General features: G+C 40.1%; 1 protein-coding gene and 1 pseudogene across 1 annotated transcript in view; one reads left to right on the top strand and one right to left on the bottom strand.

Annotated features, from left to right (window-relative positions):
* LOC110065443 (uncharacterized) overlaps positions 1–14762 on the top strand; it is a 425702-nt gene extending 410940 nt beyond the window's left edge. The window contains exons 32-36 of the mRNA XM_089279275.1: positions 1974–2073; positions 5154–5200; positions 5348–5426; positions 12634–12699; positions 12911–14762. Of these exons, the coding sequence (XP_089135401.1) occupies positions 1974–2073; positions 5154–5200; positions 5348–5426; positions 12634–12699; positions 12911–12967 (349 nt within the window). The 3' untranslated portion in view covers positions 12968–14762. The remainder of the gene's footprint in view (positions 1–1973; positions 2074–5153; positions 5201–5347; positions 5427–12633; positions 12700–12910) is intronic.
* Positions 14763–15119: 357 nt separating this feature from the next.
* Positions 15120–18219, bottom strand: LOC149097285 (uncharacterized; annotated as a pseudogene).
* Positions 18220–19217: the final 998 nt, after the last annotated feature.

The following is a 19217-nucleotide window of genomic DNA, read 5'->3' as shown; positions in this document are numbered from 1 at the left end:
AGAAAATTTGACAAGGATGAAAGCTAACTTGCGATTAAACAACCAGATCAAGAACAGTTCGCATGCACAAATGAAATATCACACCACAATTCGCATGACACGTGACAACTGGCGATGAAGTTTAATTAGTGGTGTCAATGCACCATAAAGGGTTGATAAGATTCAAAAATAGTTTTTTCTTTATCTAAAACACTAAAATGCTTTTTTTACCTTTTTTTTGCAAAATATTTATCTCAGTCTTCTGAATTTGAACAGCAAAAAAAGATTTCGCATTTTTCGTAAGAAATCACCTGCCATGATACCTTAAGCTCTCCACCATGGTTGTGATGTCTACGTTTGTGTTGAACCTTGACAACTTGCATCATTCCAAGCTTCATGTCCTTTACTATCCACAAATGCTCTTTTATCTTTTCTAACACTTCCCTTCACTTCGGCATCCGTAGGTGATATTCTATCTGTAACTTGTTTCGATTGTCTTCAACCTAGTACCTAGCATCTTCCTCTTAACAGTTTTACTTTCTTTGACCTTCTTCCAGGATTCTCTACTTAAACATGGCTTTGCCATTTTCTTTCTATACACCAGAACCTCCTCACTCGTTTTTGATGTTTCTTTTATGTTCTTCCAAGCCTTGTCCACATCACAGTCCATGTCTAAATCTTGAAATCAGTTGCGCAACTGATCCGAAACACACCCCTGACGTCTTGCTCTCCTAGCCTTACCACAGAAAATGTTCTCTTTCTAAATGGTTTGGCAATCCTTGCAAGTTTGAACTTTTCTCTAATTGTAACCAGTTCATGGTCGTTCCCAATATCAGCTCTCCTCCTAGCCTTAACATCTAGTAAGGAACGTCTAAACTTTCTACTGATAAGCACATGATCAATATGATTTTGACTGTTCTGAAGGTGATATCCATGTGGTCTTATGAATATCTTTATGGAGAAAAATGCTTCCTCCTACAACCAGATTGCTTTGTATCACAAAGCTTGATCAACAGGTCGCCATTCTCATTCCTCTCTCCAAGCCCTTCCTTTCCCATCACATGCTCAAAACCTTGATTGTCTTTCCCAATCCTTTAATTAAAATCACCAAAAAAAACAGTGGATCATGTCATGACACTTCGTCAACCAGATCTTGCAGTTGCTTGTGGAAATCGTTCTTCTCATCCTTGCTGGTCTCATTTGTTGGCGCATAGTACTGTATTACTGATAGCCTAGAGTAGAATCTAGCAGTAAGTAGCCTGGCACTTACTGGTTTACATTCCATGCAGCTCTTTGCAGATCTCTCCGTCATCATTATTGTCACTCCCTGCTGATGGAGTGCAACTTGTCATCTTGCCCAGAGAAAATTACTGTCTCTCCTGTCAGTAATCTCACTCTTCCAGACCCGTTCCATCTACTTTTGCTAATAACTAGTATTTAAAGCTCATATCCCCTCATCTCACTAGCCACCTGCACAGCCTTCCCTGTGGCATGCCTTGTCCTTATATTCCAGAATCCCACCTTCATCTGCTTCTTCAAGGATGCAGGAATGACGGCAGCCAACCCCTGGCTTCCAGCTGGCTTTCACAACCGGTGTTCATTGTACATCCCTCTCGTGAAGTGTTGGTCCCTGTTGCATCTTCCAGAAAGGTGATCAAACTTGGTGTAGTTTTGGTAGCACATGTTGTTTTCTATGATCATGTTGTAAGCCTGATGCACAACCCCCTACTAGGAGGACCAGTGGACTGTGCTTTGTCTGGTTTCTACCTATTGACCTTTCTGGCATGGGCGACCCTGCCAAGAGTCACACTCCCACCAGCTAAGCTCTCCAGGTCACAGAAACACACAAGCCTCCCCACCACGTCAAAGTGACTGTCTCAAAAGGGATATGTAATGGTATAGTAACTGTAATAAATAGCCTTAATACAGTAAAATTCTTAATGTTGTCAATTTCTTTTTCTTTTTATCTTCTTACTCGGTGTGGTGGAAAACAGTTATGGTGCCTTGGAAAAATACAAGAGACAGTTTTCAGAACAAGTACAGGGCCTTCGAAAGCAGATGGAAAAAACAAGTTTGATTGTAGATGGAATGGAGGTAACATTTGTAAGCTTTTTCAACATAATTTATTTCCCGTTTTCTTTAGGATGAAAATGTTTCACACTGTTATTTATGGTAATGAGCAGCTCTCTTCCTTGACTGACAGGACATGGTGTCTAATTTTTGAATGAATTCAACCCCCTGGGGTTACCCCCCACCACTGGATTGGGATGTGCTGCTTGACCATAATCAAAGTGGCTGTGAGCCACTCAACTTGGAAAATAAATTATGAAAGAGTGTAATGAGGCATTGCTCATTAAGGAACTACTTGTTATGTGAGGGCAGCGTAGCTTTCAAACAAGCCCATAAAGCCTTTCTCCACTCAAGAGTGTGTTGTGATATTTGCAAAACGAAACAATTCAATGTTAAGAAACTATTTGTTACTCAGGCCTGCTAACACGATTTACATTACATGCATCTGTACATGTCGTCCTAGTGCTGTAGTCAAAAACGGCAAGATCATTTTGTTTGGTCAAAAGTGATGTATAGACTAGGAGCAATGTCCAATACTTCCTTATAGCTAGCTTTAAGTTGGCTTAAGATTGTTAGATGCAAGCATGGATTTTGTTCGTTGTAAAATTCGAGAAAATCCTTTGTTTAAATAATTATTTGTTAATTAGTATTTTTTAAATAGATTGAACTAGAAAGTTGAACAAGATTGGGATCACGATAAACAGTCCTTTTATTGGAAACGTAGTTTTTTTTGTACCAGATCCACTGAAATATTTACTGATTTAGGTAACAGTCTTTAGACATGCAGATTATGCAGTTTTTGCTAAGTTATCAATGCGATGATGCTGTGTTACAGCCGCAGGGTATATACTGCAAAGTTCAGTATGATAACACTACAATTTAAGAATAAAAATTCAGTAGGTTGAAGTCAGGACACTATTAGGATACACTCTCATAAATTAAGGTTAAATAGCATGGATTTTTGCCAAGTGATATATGAGACAGGACAATCCATTTCAGTCAGCTTTAAAGTAGGTTGTATATTGTACATTGAAATTTCATGTCCTTTATAGTGTTGAGTTCAAGTACTTACATTTACTTGTAGCCCTAATATAAGGACTGAAGTTAACTCTCTTTCCATAAATTAATGCAAGTCCACTAATTCATAGTTTGTGTCCAAACGTAGTCATTTTAAATAACAGTACATCAAGCTGTAAGTCACCTCGCAATTCCACTGAGTCTGTCAAATGACACCATTTCTTAATAGATCCACGAATGAGAAATGCACGCATTAAAACAATTCAGTTTGTGAGTAAATCGTGTCACCTCCACTTCAACAAACTCGACATGGAACTCACTTGAGCCTGCTGTGGTAACTACCCAGCACTTCAGTATGTAGATATATAACTGATACTTTCACCTCACGAAATCCAATGAACAAGTAGCTCAGTGTGATAATGCTGGCCTAGCATGCTTATGGGAGTTCGAATCCTAGAGGTGACTCGAGATTTTTTTCCTTTTCTTCTTCAATGTTTTTTCTCTTTCTGTCAGGAAATCATTTACCGAAAGGTAACATTTGTCTTTCCGTCTCTTGCATTTAAACAATCGTCTGGAGCTTTTAATCATTCATTTATAATGATTGCTTTCAAACTCACAATATCACGTAGGTTTGTGAAGGAAAACCACGAAAACTTTTTCTAGATCCAATTGCTAAGGAAAGCCTGGTTCTCATATGCCCTGAGACATAGCCACCGGCACAACCTGGGACACCGCCACAGCATATCTGAGCATTTATTGCCGAATCATAATCTGTCCCAGGCATTGACCATCGACTTGCCTGCAAAGTTGAGCTGAGTTCAACTTTGCAGGCAAGCCAGTAGTTGTTGGCGATTGTCGGCAATGAAAATATTGTATGTGAGCGTCGTCTGGACCACCTGCAGATGCAACGTATGACGTAACAACTCGATTTTTTTCCCACAATCTCATGCTTTACAGATAAAATGGTCGAAAATTGCCCCAATTGGATTTGCATTTCACCCCAATTTGAGTATGTCGGCAATCCATCACAGATGTGCTGGGGACCCACTGGAACAGATCGCCGAACATTGTCTCTTGGAACCGGCGACTACACTGCAGGTTGGTCAGCGACATGAGAACCAGGCTGAAGAACCATAAGTATTTTCCTTACAATGGAAAAATTGTTTCACACACTACCTATCGAAAATAACTACCTTGACACAGTACAAGCAACTGTAAAATGGCCTTAGATGGTGGATGTTCAAAACCCCGGGGGGGACTTCTATATGAAGAGGTCGGGGATGCTCATCATCTCGGGTACAAATCAAGGATTCTGGTATCACTTAGGGTGTTGATGACGAAAAGTCACCATTTTTAGCTGTCAAAGTATCCTTTAGGATGCTCACATTAGTCTCCTGTAGAAGTTAAATTTTCTGATGAGAATCCTTGACCTTTTCATATGGGAGTTCCCCCCCCCTGCCCCGGGTTTCCAAATGTCTAACAGGAAGTGAAGGAGTGAAATTGTGCCACCACTACGACTTGGAAAACAATATTTTCCAAGTTAAAAGCCCTTACCCTGTACAAGACCCTGTTCTAGACTAAATGCCGAAAAAATAGATCCCCTGATCCAGCCTAAATAAAGTTACTACCCTATTACAGAGCATTTTCATGAGCAACATAGTTTTTATTCAACATTCATGACAGGAAAAATCTACATCAAGCATTACATGTCAGATTTATCTGCTTGAACAAAGCAAAAAACTCTTTTGTTTCTGAGATGTAAGCAAGACTTCTTCATTTTCAGGGAAATGATACCCTTTTCCAGACCAGGGAACAGACTAAAATGTTAGAAGAGCATACTCTGTCTAGCAGCTAGGCAGAATTAGATGTTTTATACTTTTAAATTGTACTGAAGGAATTTTTACCATGTATAATTAAAGTTATCAATCAAGCAATCAAGCAGCACATCCCTATAATTAGCCTAGTTTAAATGCCACAATCGCATTGAACTGGAGCAGTAACATGGTTTTATGTCTCATGCGAACAGTGAGTCCTAATGGCTCTAAGCTAACACTATACTTACTTTGGTGAATGTGCTTTATCTTAAGAAACAATTCAAGATTCTCCAGAGCCAACGACAGGTAGAAGAAAAGAGGTAATTGCTTGGCAGAAATTTAGTTGATACAGTGTAGAGCTGCTTATTTCTCACCCGTTTGCACTTACACTTTAAGACTTCCTGTGACTTCTTTTTTTCAGTAAAACACTTTATATTACACAGTTATTCTCTCTGGTTATGTTTTAGATTGAAAGGACTTCAACATCTCCAGGGTTTAATGGAAACTGAAGTGACAAAGTTAGAGCAAAGAAGAAGTGAACAAGAGGTACTTTTTTAAGACTGCAGCGTTACAGAGGGTTTTTTCTTATTTACCATGACTTTCTTTTGTCATTTATTATTGTTTATTTTGAGGGCCTTGAGGTTATCGGTTTAACTACTGCCAAATGTAACCCTCGATAAATTATATTGTCTTACTTGCATAATGACCAACCAACCCACTCACTGACTGACTGATTCCCTTCTGACTCAGACGGACTGACTTACTGACTAATTCAGTCTATATAAATTATATCAACCCATCCATTTGATTTTCAAGGATTTATCCATTTTCAATTGTTCAAGACTTGTATACCTCACCATGCACAGCAAACTGTTTACAACTACAGTAAGTTAGTCTCCCTTCCTAACATTACCTCTAAAACTGTAATAATAAGACTGCAATCTTGTGGTTTACAAAATGGAATAGAAACTGTGAACTAGTGGTCAGCTAGTCATGTGGGTAATCACTTATATAGAAGATCGATTAAAAGGGGGATTTGAACGATGAATGATGTATTCTTTTCACCCAGTGATGGACAAAACACTGATCCCTAGTCCATGGACTACCCTAGTGGACTAACCAAATGGACTACCCTAAAATGGACTACCCCTAAAAAATACTATTTCAGATGAGTGGTATGTTAAGAAGCTGCGATTATATACTTACACTGTATGGAGGATGCTTTTCTTTTCGTTCCACATCGCCTTCAGCCGCCACTTTGAATAACTATACTGAATTATTTAGAAAATAAAGATGTTGTTGTTGTTGTTGTTATTGTTGTTGTTGCTGTTGCTAAAGGGACAGTCTCTGGGATGTTGTGGCATAGTGGGCTTAATAGCGACTTTGTTGATGATTTGTCCAAGTGTACTGTTTCAGAGTTGGTCCATACTCCAGTAACAAAGGAGGAGGAAGCTTCGATAGACTACCATATACTGAGTCTCGCAAAACCACAAAAATTTCCACATAATTATAGTCCAGGCCAGCCAAGAATACTACTGCTTACACTCCACTCTGAATTTTTGTAGCGTAGTCACTGGAATTTCTTGCTGTCCCATAGCTTCATCCTCGTTCTCATTTCTATTTCATTTTGATGCACTCAGGAAAAAAACAGAAGACTAGCTGCTTCTGTGCCATAATTTTCGGCAGAAAACAAGCAAAACAAATCATGAGTAACATCCTGAAGATCATTTCGTCTGTTTGAGAAAGACTAAGCTACTAAATCACATGGGAGCAAAATTGAGTTGTCCACAGAATATTTGATTTGATTTGAGTCTACGTTTTTTATGTACAGCGGTTGCTTTATTCAGTACAGTTATTCAAAATGGCGGAATGAAAAGAAAAGCATCCTCTGTGCATTGTAAGCTCCCCAGAATTAGATTGCCGCCTTGTTGTGGTGGAGGGGCTTGCATGTTCCAGTGAGCCTGAGAGCTATGCTGGCTGGACCTCTCAAGGTCCTGGTAGGGCCACCCATGCCAGACAGGTCGAAGGTTAGGGGCCAGACAAAGAGCAATCTACTGGTCCTCCAGGATTGGGGGTTTTGCACAGGGCTAACAACCCTGTCATGTAAAAAGCTTTTGTTGCAGAAACAGCCACGTGTAACTTACATGAATAATCTGTGCAGCATGAGCCTCCGGAATAAAAAGAGGGGCTGATGCAAGCAGTGATCACCATCTTGTGACTGCAAAGGTGAGACTGAAACTCAGAGCAGCTGGACCAAACAAATACACCACCCCTAGATATGACATCAGCAGACTACAAGACCCTAGGACTAAGAAAGCCTTTGTCCTACAGCTGAGGAACACGTTCCAAGCCCTGAGTAACATAGACGAGCAAGACAATGAAGAAGAAGACACTGTAAATCAACAGTGGAAGCAAGTGAGGAACATCTTTGATGAAGCAAGTAAAACCTGTCTGGGTATGCAGAAGACTAGAAAAAAGAAAGAATGGATTACACCAGACACATGGCAGGTTATTGAGGAAAGATGCCAGCAGGAGAAGAAGATATTAACGACAGCAGTTCAGCCAGACTCCAAGAGAGGCATATAGCGGCGTACACAGAAACCAACAGGCATGTCAAGAGGATGATTCGAACCGACAAAAGGGCATATATGGAAGAGCTGGCAAAGGAAGCAGAGGAAGCGGCAAAAAAGGGTGAGCAGAGGAATGTCTATAAAGTCACTAAATTGATCTGTGGAAAATATATTGGTAGCAGAAATGCCCCCATACGAAATAAACAAGGACAGCTCCTCACCACTGAGAAAGACCAAGAAGCACGTTGGGTAGAACACTTCAAGGAAGTCCTCAACAGACCATCACCAGAAGAGGAGCCTGATATACCAGAAGCTGAGGAGGACCTAAGTGTTGACATCGGACCACCAAAGAAAGAAGAGATCATTGCAGCCATTAATTCTCTAAAAAACCACAAGGCACCTGGCAAAGACCGCCTCAATGCTGAACTGTTCAAGGCAGACGCTGTGACCACCACAAACATCTTGCAGCCACTTTTGAACACCACATGGGACAGAAGGAAAATCCCTGATGACTGGAATGAGGGTATCATCATCAAGATACCAAAGAAAGGAACTCTCTCTGAATGCAGCAACTGGCGTGGCATTGTACTATTATCCACTCCTAGTAAGATCCTAGCGAAAGTCATCATGAAGCGCCTATTACTGGCTGTGGACCTTAAACTCCGCGAGGAACAGGCAGGTTTCAGGAGAGGAAGGGGATGAATCTATCATATTTTCACGCTGAGAAATATTATTGAACAGAGTACCGAGTGGCAGCGAACTCTCTATGTGAACTCTGTAGATTTTGCCAAAGCCTTCGATAGTGTGCATCGACACAGCCTCTGGAAGATATTACGAGCGTATGGAATCCCCTCCCACCTTGCTGAGATCATCAAAAGTTTCTATGACAACTTTACCTGCTGTATTGGCGATGGTGACATCTTATTTGAAGTCCACACTGGTGTCAGGCAGCGGTGTGTCATGTCCACATTACTTTTCAACCTTGTTGTGGACTGGATCATGTGGCGTACCACTGAGGATCAGATCAGGGGCATTAGATGGACATCTTTTTCCTCCTTGGAAGACCTGGATTATGCTGATGGTCTTGCCTTACTATCACACACCCACAAGCACATTCAAGAGAAGACGCAACGCCTTAACACCTTTGCAAAGCAAGTTGGCCTTAAGATCAGCAGCAAAAAGACCAAAATTATGGCACTGAATACTACCAACACACGACCAGTCCAGATTGATAACGAAGAACTTCCTTACACAGACAGATTTACCTGTCTCGGCAGCATCATCAGTACAGATGGAGGAACGGACCTGGACATTCAGAGCCGTCTCAACAAGGCCAGAAACTCACTCAACATGATGAATAAGGTATGGCGCTCCTCCACTTACAGTATTCGTACCAAGCTGAATCTCTATCACAGCTGCGTCCTCACAACTCTCCTGTATGGTTCAGAATGTTGGTGCTTAACAGAGAAGGATTTATCAAAACTCTCTACATTTCACACCAAGAGCCTTCGGCGTATCCTACGCATCTTTTGGCCTAATGTCATCTCAAATAATGATCTCTTTGAATGGTGTGGAACTGAACCAATGGCTACCATCCTGATGAGGAGACATTGGAGGTGGATCAGCCATGTCGCTCGCCAAGAAGCCTCAATACACCGATTCCAGAAAAAAACCGGAAGTTGCACGCAAGCGAGGCTTAATAGCCCTCGAGCTTTCAAAATGGCGGACGAAATGCTGGGGAAGAACGAAAAAATTCGAATGTATGTAGGTTAGAGCTACTTGTCTGGAGCAAATGTGGTAAAGAAAAGGAAAAGAGTTGGACATAAGTGTTGTGCGGCTGCAAACTCTAATAATCGAAGCAAAAACCGACTGAGTTTCCTTCGGACAAGCTAGCCAGATAAACAAAGAAGAAAAAAGTGGGAAATACTTATGCAAAGGGGAGATGTCTATTTTACCTCGGTAGGAAATAATTTTTGTTTTTCTGAGTACTTCTTGCCAAGTGATTTTAAACTGAGTACACTTTTTGAAACTGGGAGCCGTACCCTCGGCTTTCCCTTGGGCAAAAGTTGATGAGGAATCTCTGTGTAGAGCAAAATATGTGATGCATCTGAGTCTGGCATATGAATACCCATCAGCTTCAATCAACTTAGGAATTAATCAGTTTTCATGCCTCTGAGGTAAACAAAAAAAGTTTCCCAAAAACAATGTTGAATGTGGAAGGACATTAGTGATTTAAATACAGCCGTTGATGAATTTTGAATATTTTTTACTCGCTTAATATTTCAGCAAGATCTGGCTTTTAGGTTTAATGTTTCAGAACTAGTAGTGTCAGATAAATTATTGCATGGGCCAATTTCCTGTACTTGATGTTGGGGAGCCAGCCCATTAATTATTTACCTGAAGTTTTCCTAGGCTGAATTTGAAAACATAAGGTGCAGAATAGACTGCAGAGAGATAACAGGTCAGACACCCAAGACCTGGACATCCAAAAGTGAACTTTACTCTGAATAAGTCTGACAGTACATTTTAAGGCCTAGTAGGAATTTTCCTTAATGTCGTAGATTTGATAGACAGCTTGTACTGGCAAGCAGGAAGGTTATAATCTTCATCCATTCTATGCAACCAAGTAAATCAGAACTGACTATAATTTTAATACCAATTTTCTAAGGAAGACTGCTTTCCAACCATGAACCAGCACTGCAAATGTAAGAATACAAGCTGAAATGGCTATTAGGAGAATAAATGGATGGCATGTATTTGATGGTGTAACTCCACTAAGGTTGTGTAGAGTTGTTAATCAACCCTGGATAGTGAGCTATTTGCTTGTAAACTGGCAGAAAAAAGTTATCTGATGTTTATTTGTCATTTGGTAGTGACTTTAAACAGAGTACATGATATTGTTCATCAGTGGTAATTAAATATTTGGTGATTTCCACCGTACTGAAATTGTGCATTATCTGGCTTCATGTTCTATTTTCTGGTACAGGGTGTAACATAGAAGGACACATGGTAGAGCTGGTGTATAATTTTGCTAATAACATAAAAGTGCAATTGAATTTGACCTCATTGAGAATTTCCTACATTGTATGATCTTATAGATTCCCAATTGTTTTGAACTATTTTGAAATATTTATTCAAATATTCATCACCAGAGAAAAACTGGATTAGATGCTGATATTAGATGCTGGACAAACTTTTTGGACCTTTGATATACATTATTTATTCTGGCTTTAGCAATAATCACATTGTGTAAGGCCACCTCTAAGCATTAGGTAAGCCAATTCATATATAATATATTTATCATAAATTGTTCAATATTCTTTAGCATCTCCTTCCACTATTCTATGTCCAAGGCATTTTGCTCATTAAAAATTTGCAGTTACTTTCAATTTATAGCCAGGACATTCCAAAGTCTGTTCACAACAAAGAGTAGTTGTTGTACATTGTACGTCATAAACTGAAGTTCATATGACTCTTGTTTACCTTTAAACCAGTGTCAAACATTTTGCATATTGATTTTATAAGGCAATCTTTCAGGGTCTCACTATCCATAACAATGACATTCCTAGCTTAAATTATTTCATGGAGATTGCCCTTACTTGGGTCTGTAACCTCAGTCCAGCTGGGGAACCCTGGGGAGGCCCCCAAAATTTCCCTTTTCTCTTGAACAAAAAAAAAGCATTTTGTTACTTGCACCTTCGTCGATCCCTGTTGATGCATTATTTCAGTGTACTTGTTCATTACTAGTTGCTAGTTTTCTGGGCCATCTTTCATGGCATGTGACTGAGAGTCTTTGTTACACTGTAGTACACGTCACTGATAATTTTATTGGTGATTTGACTGATGAATCAGCTTTGTGATTGCGTCCTACCCTGTAACGCAATGATGCTGTCACTGTACCGAACCCTTGCTTATACCATTCTTGGCGAGTAGATCGTGGTCTTGTTTGATACTCTGATTAGCATCTTTTGAACTTTTAAAAGGATTTCCCTTTATTCCCTAACACCAATCGTTAATTTATGAAGAGAGATTGGGTGTTCTCAAACTTGAGAAGACTGAAGTCGTCAGTGAAAAATGAATCAGCCGTAGGAAATTTTTTAAAGTGTTTTGTTGCAATATTCCCGATATCCGACACAATTTTTAAATTTACTTCCGTATGTTCTTTCGATCTCTTGCTGTAGCTTTAGTAAAGCATTCTTCGGGTCAGGATCGTAAACTTTTACAATTTTCATTTCATTCAGATTCTTTACCTAAACCGACCATGAACAAAGTTCTTTTAGGCAATGAAAATGGTGAGAACAGGTTGTTTTTGTGCATATTGGAGATCAAGACAATCGAAGGATGGAAAACATACCCGTCTAAAAGTTCCTTTATTTTGCCCCTTTGATTTATACGGCGACTTTTAAGCCAGAATTTTGATTGGCTGAGTGTCAATTTTTCAATGTTCTTCGCTCACACTGACGCCGGGAATATCATCAGAAGAGAGATTGGCCTTTCTTCTTCGTTCGCCATGTTGCTTTAATTACCGCGAGGGCTATTAAGCCTCGTTTCAGTGCAACTTCCGGTTTTTTCTGGAATCGGTGTATTGCAAAAACTGCTTTGCATTGGACGCCAGAAGGAAAACGCAAGAGGGGCCACCCTAAGATCACATGGCGGCGGATGGTGGAGAAGGAAATCAAGGAGATGGGGAAGACCTAGGAAGGCATCAAGTTTATGGCAAGGGACAAATGTGGAGGGAACATATTGCTGCCCTACATGCCACGTAGGCGTAAAGGGCATGAGTGAGTGTGCACTGTAAGTGTATAATTGTAGCTTCTTAACATACCACTCATCTGAAATAGTATTTTTTAGGGGTAGTCCATTTTAGGGTAGTCCATTAGGGTAGTCCATGGACTAGGGGTCAGTGTTTTGTCCATCACCCTTTTCACCCAAATATATGAACCGAAAACTGCACTATGTTCCGTGGAAATTATAAATCGATTCTTTTCTCAATCAGTTTTTGGGATTGCCACAGAGTTGTATCAATTTAACAGCCAGCCTTCTCCCTCTTCCCTTTCTTTCCTACCTGGATACAGCACTCTCCATTCTTGTGAACGTGTACAACTACATCAATAAAAAAGTAATGATTAAATTGTTTTTTGGCTCAATTCTGTTTCCTTTTTAAAGAGCAAATGTTTTTGTAGGCAACATTACGAACTGAGATGGAAAAAGAGATGCTGAAATTACAGAAGAAATTTCTTCAAGAAACCGTAAGTAAAAAGCTGTCCTTATGGGTATGTTCTCCTACCAAATGTCTAATATCACCACGTATGTGGAGAGACCATCGTTAAAGTACTCCCATATACATTGTAAATGATTTATACAGTGTAGGGGTTGAGTGTAGTTTGAGTGCAGACTGTTGTTGGTGTGTGGGTGTGTATAAATGTCAACCTGAAGTATTTTTGTTTTCATTTTCATAAGCGCAAGCAGACAGAAGATCACGTTAAGATGGCGTTCAACACTTTGCTGTTTCCTTGAATGTATTCTGAAGAAGCTGTTCTCATCTAAACGAGTATTATTGGTTGTTAATAATGGGTAATAACCATATTGATACTTGATGATTTAACATTACCAATTACAGTATAACTCCGATAAAATGGCCATACTGGGGATGTCTCTAAAACGAAGACCTCTAAAACGAAGATCTAAGACCCTAAGAGCCTAAGGCCCCAAAAACTCTAAAACGAAGACCCCCTAATTTTCTAAGCGTTTTTTATCTTTAGTGAAGTTTTGCTCCTTCTTTATCCGGCCAATAACGCGATAACAACAACAACAAAATTAAACCGCGTTAAGATTTTAACCGCCATCTTTAGCTGAGCAACCAAGCTCTCACACTTTGGCCGGTAGTGGCATTTGTAGTATGAAACCTCCATTTGGTGCTAAAATTCAGGCCCAGGTTGTTCGAAAGGTGGATAGCCTGGGTTTTTTTTTTTAACTGTTATCCACTGGATAGCGATTTATCCGGTGGATAGCGTTATCCAGCCTTTGAACAACTGGGGCCAGATATTTTGTTATATACTCAAAGCCGACTTATTTTGGGAGAACCTTTCTAAAAACTTTTAAACTGTAAAGTATAAATAATTCTGTCAGCGTTCAAAACAGTCTGCAAAAAATGTTTAGTTCTATTCATTATGAAGTATTAGTCAGTATTAAATCAAGGAAACAGTCAAGAGTCCCGTCATTTACGGCTATCTACAGATTTACACGGAAAGATTGCATACCTGGGAGGCTTCGGCGTCCATTCATAAACTACTTTTACACTGACTATATATATGATGATTGCTTCGCAAGAAGCATGAAACTTGGAGTGGCAAGTAAATGTGTTTTAACTAGTTCGACTTTGCAAATCTTTCTGTCTTGTTCATAGCTTTTTATCTGAAGAAAGCGATAGGCCAAAACGTCATTACACTAGTCGGAACTGACATGGGTTCGTTGATCTCTTTCCGGCAATTTCCAAGTATACATACTTTCTGATCTTCTATGAACTTATACCTAAACCATAGTACAATACAAGGTAACATTCTTTATTTCACATGATGCGACCACTTTCTTGTCTTTTCTGTGATGGCAAAGCACGTGCTCTCTCTTCCTCCACATGATTGACAGAAGGAAGCAAATCGGTGGGTAGCCTAACTTCCGGCCAAGTGTGGGAGCCTGGTTACTCAGCTCAAGATGGCGGATAAAACATTGACACCAATATGATCAAAATTGGCCACATAAAGAAGGAGCAAAACTTCACTAAAGGAAAAAAATGCTTAGAAAATTAGGGGGTCTTCATTTTAGAATATTATGGGGTCTTAGGGTCTTCGTTTTAGAGGTCTTCATTTTAGAGACACCCCCATACTGGTTTAATATCTGATCCACATTATTATTGCAATATTTAGTCTTTTCTTTTTATGCAGAATTGGCTGGATCAAAAATGTTTTCCTGTGGCAATTTGTTATATCGGAGCTGAACTGTACTTATATCTTTAGTTTATGTTCAGTACACCATGCATCTGACATATTTATTGTAGCTGAAACAGCCTTTGTATTTAAATTATGTAGCAATGTAGCAACTTTCTTGCTAAGGTATTGACCCAAGTGCACTGTTATATTGTTATTGTAATTATGCAAAGAAAGTGGAAACGCATTTGAAGTTAATATGTATAAGTTTATTTATTTCTATAGTATTTTTTGAAATACATTGAACAAAGAACGTTTTTGCTCTGAAGATGAGCCTAGAGGAGATTATGGTCTTCAAATAAAGGGTGACGATGATCAAACATATCAAACATTGGAGCAAGTCATGCAAAGAAAATATTTTGCCTGTCTGCATATGAGTAACAGCCATTTGGGATATTTAGGTCCCTGACGAGGGGACTACGAGTTACTTTCAACTTCTTATATTTGTGTCAGTAAATTTAACTGGGAATAAGTGTCAAAAATTAATTGTGGCATATACACCCTCAAACAAAGACTCAGTCACTGCACCACCCCCCCCCACCCCCCTTCCAAAAAGGTCTCAATCCTTTTACCATATTTATTCGATTAACTGCCTTGAGTGCTCATTGAATTCTTGGACGTTGAGAGTGCGTGCTTATTCAAGGTGGGAGCTTAATCGAGGTTGGGGCTAAATTAAATTTTCACCATTTTCAGCAAGTGTAGTATGTTTATTTTGCACCAAAACAATAAATGGTGATAACAAAATGCGAAGATGTAACAAAGCAAGGTTTCTTTAAAATACTCTGAAGAAAACTCTGTCTTCGGGAAAGTCTCTTGTAAGTACTTATTCAAGTTCAATTTCAATTTTATCATCACTCAAATCAGTAAGTGAATTTTCTGGTGCTGCCTCTTCAATGTCTGACATCTTAACGTGAGCAAATGGGTTAGTAGCCAGAGAAGCAGATAAAGCTTGCTGGAAGGATGTTAGGCAATCTAGGCTGGCATGACAAGGCTGACTTTCCTTTGGGAAATGAATTTGGTCATCTTCAGATCCATCAGGAGCCACAGTGTAAATGCGCAGCTTCTGAAAGAACAAATAATTAACTCTCTATTCAGACTGTTGCAGGCGTCAAGAAGGATGGACATTTATCCAAGTTTGAGTGGGAGAGGCAGGGCGCTTATTAACTTTTACTGCCTTCAGGAATTGGGCACTTATTCCAGGTTGGGTGCTTATTTGAGTAAATACGGTATATTGGGTGAAAGGAAAAACACTTGTTAATGAGATAAATTTAACTTTTTGGATGCCTTGGAAATGTAATTTTAGATACTTGTTAATAGATTTGTGCCTTGCAGTGCAAGACATGGACAGAAAACGAGAAGTGCTTTAATCCATTCAACCGAAAAATCTAGAATTTTGACATTGGGACAAATGGTAAGGAAATTTCGTGAGAAAAATTTCCACAAAATTCGAAAATGCAAACCCTTCACCAGAAATTCTCAAAATTTTGAGGAAAAGTTAAGCTGTATTTTCTGACCAGGGGCATGCTTGAACGTCCCTCCATATCACTCTTCTTGTTATTGTTTGGATCATGCCCTTGTTGTGGCAAGTTATGGTCATAATGGCCCTTTTTTCATACCTGGGACATAATTGTAAAATTAAACGAAACTTACCTAAGTTGAAGTTTGATTGAGATTCTACGAAGTCATTGGTCTGGAGCTAAGGAGTCAGGTGAGATATGCACGCAAAACTAGAGCGGTCACACTTTAAAGGCGAATGATCAGGACTGTTGTAAATCAGTAGGGTGGGTAGCCCAGATGGGAGGGCACCTGACTCCTTAGCTCCAGACCAATGACTTCGTAGAATCTCAATCAAACTTCAACTTAGGTAAGTTTCATTTAATTTTAGAATTCTACTTCGTCATTGGTCAGTGTCGCTAAGGAGTCACATGAGACTTAAAAGTGTCATGATCATGAGCAAAACCATGAACATCAATCTATTTAATGCAATATAGATGACAATAGGGTGCTGTAACAAGGTACACACCACATCAAAATGTCATGTCTCTTCAAGTAAGCTTACAGTAACAGTAACAATATGGTAAACAATTCTGGTTGAAACAACTGTGTGAAAAGCATTTAACAGCTACTATGCAGTAGTTCATGTCCAAAATTTGCGGAAGTGTCTTGGATGGGCTTGTCATAAAACCAAGCAAAGGTGCTCTCACTACTCCAACCTGCTGCAGACATGGTAGTGTCAATAGGGACCTGTTTCCCCTTTGCAGCTGATGTGGCAGCTGCTCTTGTGCTACGTGCTTTATATACACTAGTGTCAATTCCTGCTTTGGCCATGGCATTCTTGATCCAGTGAGCGATAGTGTCAGTTGACACAGGCTTGTGAGGCTTCTGATAGCCAATCAGCAACTGGTCAGTTTCTCCTCTTAAGTGAGATGTTCTGTCGATATAGGCGTGCAAATGTTGTACAACACACAGGTTCTTCGTATGCCAAAAACTCAATTCGACCTAGGTGCTTGCCCGGCCAAGTGGTCTTGAGTGGTGTTTCAGTGGTAAATACACGTGTTTGCAGTTAAAGTCATTGAGGTCAGATTAAGCGCCTTCAGCGTCTGTACTTTCTGGCCAGACAAGAGGGCAAGCAACATGGTAAGCTTCCAGGACAGATCTCTCAGACTTAAATCCACTCCAAGAGTCCAGGTGGCAAGTACCTTTAGGGCAGAGTTTACATCCCATATTTCTTTGTATTGCGGAAGGGAAGGCCTACTTTCGAAAACGCCTTTCACAAACCTGGTAACGAGCAGATGGCTACCAAAATAAACACTCCCAGGAAGCACAATAATAGAGGACAGGGCACTACGTGCAGTGTTAATACAGCTGTATCCTACACCAGTAGCAAAGAGGTCTCCAAGGAAATTTATGCCATCCTGTAAAGTGGCCTGAAGGGGATTAATTTTGCGTCGACAGCAGAATGATTCCCACTTCTTGTAGTAAGTTTGGTACTGGGTTGTGGTGCCCGATCTCCAGGACTGCATAATGATTCTGGAAGCTACTGTCGAAATTCCTTGGCTTTCAAGGGATCTCCAGACAAGTGGCACATCAGCAGCTCCAGTTTTGGATACAGGGGGTGAATCTTTTCAGGACTGCTCGGAAGAAACAGCAGTTTCTTTCTTTTGGGTAGTAGTACTGGATTGTCGATCAGCATTCTCATCAAGACAGGCCACCACGTTTGGGTTGGCCATTTTGGCACAATGATAATTCCTTGAACTTTCTCCTGTTGGAGCTTCTGCAATACTCTGGAGATAAGAGAAAATGGAGGGAACATGTAAGGCACATATTGCTTCCATGATAAATGAAATGCATCAATTGCCACAGCCCCTGGGTCGGGATGCCAGGATACATAAGGCTGAAGCTGGTGGTTTATTCTGGAAGCAAATAAGTCAATGTTGGGCTCAACCTTTGCTGCATTGATGCAGTCCCTGAAAATAGTTCTGTCTAGTGTCCACTCAGGTTGTGAGTGAGACCGTCTAGATTGTCTATCAGCTTCCACATTCTCTACACCAGGGATATGGACAGCTGTCAGTCAAATATTTCTTTGGGCACACCATAACCAAATTTCTTTGGCTAGGTCATTTCTTTTTTCGGAGCTACTAGTACCCATATGGTTAACATCCGACAGGGCAGTCATATTATCCACCATGACCTTCACATGCTGCCCATTAATGATAGGTGAAAAAGATTTAAGAGCCAAGGATATGGCTAGGAGTTCTAAATAGTTTATGTGGTTTCAGGCTTCCTCTGTGGTCCAGTGTCCACCTGTACTGGTATCATTTAGGGTGCAGCCCCAGCCAGTGGATGAGACATCAGTTGACAGGACAACAGTAGGCTCACCATGAGTAATGACATTGTAACTGGCTTCAAGGTGTGTGTTCCACCACAATAATTCTGTACCAGCTTTGTCTGATACTACCATACAAGCATAATAATCACCCTTGTTATATCTTAAAGCAAGAGTTTTCACCCTCTCTAACTGACGGATATAAAGCGGGCCATACATGACACCTGGGAAACTAGATACCATATACCCAAGGGCCCTTGAAACCTCCCGTATAGTGGTTTCTTTGACCTTGATAAGCTTGGTACAAATTGATTTGAGCTTGTCAACTTTTTCATTGGTCAAATAAATTTTGATCTGGACTAAGTCCAAGACAAATGCCAAAAATATTTTTTGTGAAGGGATAAAAACTGATTTTTGAGGGTGAATAATGAAACTCAATGAGAGGAACATTTTCACAGTGTCTAGAACAGCTAGGCATTCCTCATAACTTCCACCTTGTAGGTACGAGTCATGAATATAAGGTGAGTTTGTATGTCCAAGTTGTCTCAAAACAGTAGGCTGGCTTCGTTAGTTTAGTAAACTTCCTTGGGCAGGAAGCTAAACCATTAGGAAAACAGGTAAACTGATACAATTTGCCACCCCATTCAAACTTAAGGTACTTCTGGTCTGAAACCGCAATAGGTACACAGTAATATGCGTCCTTGAGGTCAACAGAGGCCATATAGCAGTTAGGGGTAATAAGACTTATTACACTTTGAAGGGCCAATTTCTTTAAAAGATCGTCTTTGCCTTCATTATTGCAGGAGTCCTGCATTTTGGCGGACGACGTTTTGGCACCTTCGGAGTCGTTCTCAGCGCTGGTTGCAAGAAGCTCTTGAACGTCCGAATCATCACTTTCACTGCCAGTTTCAACAGCATCACCGGCATCAACTCTAGGTTTCTTTGTTTCCCCATTTAA

Source organism: Orbicella faveolata, unplaced genomic scaffold (assembly GCF_042242905.1).
Source record: "Orbicella faveolata isolate gen_17 unplaced genomic scaffold, um_ofav_v1 contig_47, whole genome shotgun sequence".
Lineage (NCBI taxonomy): Eukaryota > Metazoa > Cnidaria > Anthozoa > Scleractinia > Merulinidae > Orbicella > Orbicella faveolata.
Note: the sequence above shows the minus strand (reverse complement) of the source record. Positions and strands in the feature narration are given on the sequence as shown.